The sequence below is a fragment of the Oryzias latipes genome, chromosome 20 (genome assembly GCF_053564925.1).
Source record: "Oryzias latipes strain Hd-rR chromosome 20, Olatipes_Hd-rR_3.1".
In the NCBI taxonomy this organism is placed as follows: domain Eukaryota; kingdom Metazoa; phylum Chordata; class Actinopteri; order Beloniformes; family Adrianichthyidae; genus Oryzias; species Oryzias latipes.
In genome coordinates, this window is record NC_136256.1 from 18,369,088 (window position 1) to 18,373,665 (window position 4,578).

The window sequence follows — 4,578 nt, forward strand, 5'->3', positions numbered from 1 at the left end:
CTGCTATCAGGTCACAGGATATTCATATAACTGTGATTACCAGGTTGTGATCAAATATCAGAACTGAGGTCAAATCTGTTTAAACGAGCAAACACCTGGATCATCACAAAAAAAAAAAAAAACAGCTGTTGAAGGTTCAGTTTGCACTTTTTTCATTATTGAAGACTTTATGAAATTGCAAGCACATACAAAAAGCCTGCAGTCTAAGAGACAGACTCTTTGACTTTATTATATTAACATAACTCATCACATGAATGCTGACAAAATCACTATTGGAAATTCAGCCATAATTGATTAGTAACAATAACTGCTTTCGGACAGAGGAGCGTTTGTGATGATTGGTGACTTTCCAGAGCTGTTCACCAATAAATAAGGCTCCTCTTTTTACTCATTCAAATCTTCATCATCCTCTCATCATTAAGTCTGAGACTTGATACAAAGTCAGACTAAAAAAATAAGCCACTCAAGTCATTTTAAGGACTTTTAAATTATTACCAACTCCAGAAATGCAAACTATCAGGTAAGCTAAAAAAAAAAAAAACTTTACACTTTCATGACATTACAGACCAGCTATGTGCATCTGCAAGGTGGAGACTTTAATTGACGTTTTTGGAGACGGATGTGTCATGTTTTTGTTTTGTTTCATTGACTTTCTGACTTTGAATGGTAAATGTAGTGAAAACATACAAGCTGCTCTCAAATGAGCATCTTTGATTCCTTTAATGTGTACTAAACTTATCATCCAGATCTTTCTTCATTCGCAAGTGCTCCTCAGACGTGCGCCTGGATGGGAAGACGGCGATAGTAACGGGAGCCAACACCGGAATAGGCAAAGAAACAGCTAAAAACCTGTCCGAAAGAGGCAAGCAAACTCATCTGCACATTTAAACATGACAAACAAACCCTTTTTCTTTTCTCTTTTGGTACCCTTTGGGTGAAAAGTGGCTTCCAGGGGTGAATGATCAGAAAAGGACTCTTTGAACACTTGTCTTGCTCAAATTTCTGCCTGCCTGTGCATGCAAAGTCATTCATCATAGGGGGGTTCGGATCTCCCTGCACAGGAGCCCGGGTGATTCTGGCATGCAGGGATGTAGAAAAAGGAGAGCGGGCTGCCGCTGACATCAGGAGGGAGGTGGATGGAGCAAACGCAGTGTTCAGGCAGCTGGATCTGGCTGACACCAAATCCATTTGCCTTTTTGCCGAGAGTATTTATAGCAGTAGGTCACACTTGACATTCATATTTTGACATGTCTTCACAAAACGTTGAAAGATACAAGAATATTGTCCTGTTTTCCAGCGGAGAAAGCTCTTCACTACCTTGTCAACAATGCAGGCGTGGCCCTGTGTCCTTATGCCAAAACAGCTGATGGATATGAGTTGCAGTTTGGTGTCAATCACTTGGGTAGGACGTAAAGATATAAAAATGTTTATGGAGTTATTGCTTGTGATAAATCCGGCGCAGCAACCTTTCCTCCCTTCCGTCTCCTCAGGTCATTTCTTTTTGACCTTCCTGCTGCTGGACCTGTTGAAGCACTCGGCCCCATCGCGTGTTGTAAACGTCTCATCTGCCGCCCACGCCATGGGCAAGATCCAGTTCGATGACTTGAACGGAGACAGAGATTACCACCCGTTCAGAGCCTACACTCAAAGCAAACTGGCTAATGTGTTGTTTACCAGAGAGCTGGCCAGGAGGACTGAAGGTGTGTGGCTGGAAAGAAAAAAAAACAAGTAAAGCAAGAGCAGCAGTTCGTCTGTCTGTGTATCTTTTTTTTAAAAAATTCTAATGAAAAGAATGAGCTGCATTTCCTGTCAGTGTGAGAGTCTCATGTCTAAACCACAACTGCTTAAGGCAGAAAAATAAAGCCTAAATGCTTCCTGGTAAAGACAGATGTCATTATTATAAAACAAGCTTTGTTTGTAAGCTAGTGGTCAAATGAGTTCAGAACTGTTTAGATGCATGTTTATTCTGTAAGTGATTTAACCCTTGTGCTATCCTAGGCACTTTAACATTGGGAGTTGGGTCATCTAGACCCACTAGACAGTGCTCTGAACCTTTTTTCTTCAATGATTTGTGAACCTCACTGGTGTTCATGGATTACATGAAATCTTTCCACTTTTATCCACCTTTGTCATGGTAGGGAGACCACATCAATGTAAGGGTGGGGTCATCTAAGATAGCATAAGGGTTAAGTTGTAACAAACCAAACTATAAGAAAGCGGACGTTTTTATACATTTTTATTCATTCTCTACTTTCTGTCCAGCTCTAGGTGTGTTGACTTTCTCAGTTGACCCTGGGATTGTCAACACTGATATAACAAGAAGCCTTTGGCGCCCTCTTGTGGACATCATAAAGACCTTCAGTTTTCTGACCAGGACCCCAGCAGAGGGAGCCTCCACCAGCATCTACTGCATCGTCACTCCTGAGAACCAGATGATATCTGGTGGATACTACAGGTCTTTGCCTTGATAGTACACAGTACATGGATTAAAAAAAAAACTATCCTAGAAGTTAGTAGAGTATAATACGACTTTGTTCATTCTTTCATTTCCATCTCCTCTTTTTTAGGGACTGTGCCAGTGCGAAGAGCTGCAGAGCAGGCGAGGATGATGGCACCGCCCTGAAGCTGTGGGCCGTGAGCTGCCGCATGCTTGGCATCCGCTGGAAATAAACCACTCTCCCATATGCTCAGATATACTGTCAGTCACACCCTTTTGACACAATATTTGTGGTTTCTAAGTAACACACAAAAAATTTGTGGGATTGAAAATGATTGTTTTGATAAATGTGTAACAGAATTACTGTACAGTAGGGAGGCTGAGACCATAACAGCAGACTGCATTAAACGTATTACAAACCATTCTTATGTGTCTTTCTGGCTATTATTGCCCCTGTTTTTGCTTTAGTGTTTCATCTTTAGACATTTTCCCTTTACATCAATTCTGCTAATAATAATACGGTCATTTTGTTAAAATGTTATGTATTTCTTCAAGGCAAGGTGGGTTAGTTTGTATGGTACATTTCATGTACAAAGACAATTCAAAGTGCTTTACATGAAACATAAAAAAATAGACAAGAAATTATTAAAATATTAAAGTTAAAATGCAAAGACGATTAAAAAGAAATATATTAATAACAGCGTGGATGTAAAACTTTAAACAAGATCTAATCAAATGAGAACAGGTAGATCTTTAACCTAGATTTGAAATAGTGTTTAAGCTGATCTAAGGTTTTCTTAAAGTCTTTAAACTTTTAATTTCTATCCCCTGGCAGACAGGAAACTAGTGTAAAGACCTCAGAACTGGACTGATGTCTGCTTTTTTAGTCCTTGTGAGAACCCAACCAGCAGAGATCCGAATAAGCTGAAGTTCCTTATGAATTATTTTGGTAGTCCTATAAAAACACTTACAGTATTCGAGTCGACTAAATATAATCTCATAAACCAGTTTCTCCATGCAGGTTCTGCTAAAATAGCAGATCTTTAATTCTTGAAAGGTCATCTACCAACAGGGGGTTGGGGGTCCAATACCTGGTCTGTACAGAAAATGTAGGTGTTGATGACCCAGTTTTTCTTGCTGCATCCATCACAGTGCATGGGGGAAAAAAACGCATGCTTTATGCAAAATTGTTTAGAAATGTACGCTGGGTGGTCAACTTGATTAGTAAATTGCATAATAAATTCAAACCTTTTACAAATTCTTACATATTTGATGAAAATTTACATAAATATGAATTAATATTAAATAACATCATCTAGTTTTTACCCCATTTGAAAATTACTAGATAATTATTAACTAAAAATAATAAAAATAAAAACAAACAATCCAGGAGTCATAGAAATGAAAAAAAATCTGTTCTTTTCAACTAGATCATGACCCACATTTATACAGCTAGTTAAATTAAAAACAAAAATTAAAAACAACAAGTAACCTTAAAATCTTTCAGCTAGACTGTGACAAAATAAACTTTATATTTCACATTTTTAACCCTACAAACTAAGAACTTCTGGGTTTTTAAAACTAATTTGACCATTTTGTTTGTTTGCAGCAAATAGCAACAGCAAGCAACGGCAGACAAAATACTACTACTACTACTACTACAACTACAACTACTACAACAACAACTACTACTACTGCCACTAATAAATCAGTGAAACCAAAGAAGAAAGTAAATAAATAAATCAATAAGTAATTAAATAAATAAAGTGGCCAAATTTCCAATGTTAAATTAATGTTTTGGCTGATTAAGATAGCTTTAGGTTTTATTACTATGTGGTCTATTTGCTTTTTATTTTTTACATATTCTGCATACAAGGTTAACTATTATTTAAAAAATTAGTTCTTCACAAAGTGCTATTTCCTGCAAAAGAAGTAGACCTCCTTTTTTGTTTCTTTTTCCTTTTTTAAATCCGTGCAGCAGATGAAGTGATTTTTTTTCCATGTGCTGAATCCTCAGCAGGCGACAGCAGGGGGAGACAGCACAACCTTCCCATCAACTCTGCGTCAACTCGCGCCCTGATTGGCCCAGCAGCAAGACATGAAGAAGGGGAGGGGAAAAGAGAGAGGTGACAAGCTCAAAA

General features: G+C 38.0%; 1 protein-coding gene across 2 annotated transcripts; it reads left to right on the forward strand.

Annotated features, from left to right (window-relative positions):
• The first annotated feature begins 376 nt into the window (after window positions 1–376).
• On the forward strand, window positions 377–2,814 carry si:dkey-73n8.3 (retinol dehydrogenase 12). 2 transcript variants are annotated; one of them, XM_023950063.2, is made up of 7 exons: window positions 377–520; window positions 747–862; window positions 1,062–1,217; window positions 1,298–1,402; window positions 1,491–1,700; window positions 2,263–2,455; window positions 2,568–2,814. In XM_023950063.2, exons 1-7 carry the CDS (start codon window positions 507–509, stop codon window positions 2,668–2,670), a joined length of 897 nt encoding a protein of 298 aa, XP_023805831.1. In that variant the 5' UTR covers window positions 377–506; the 3' UTR covers window positions 2,671–2,814. The 2 variants fall into 2 exon arrangements, with proteins under 2 accessions (XP_023805831.1, XP_078795096.1); XM_078938970.1 differs by having other exon boundaries at window positions 2,269–2,455.
• Window positions 2,815–4,578: the final 1,764 nt, after the last annotated feature.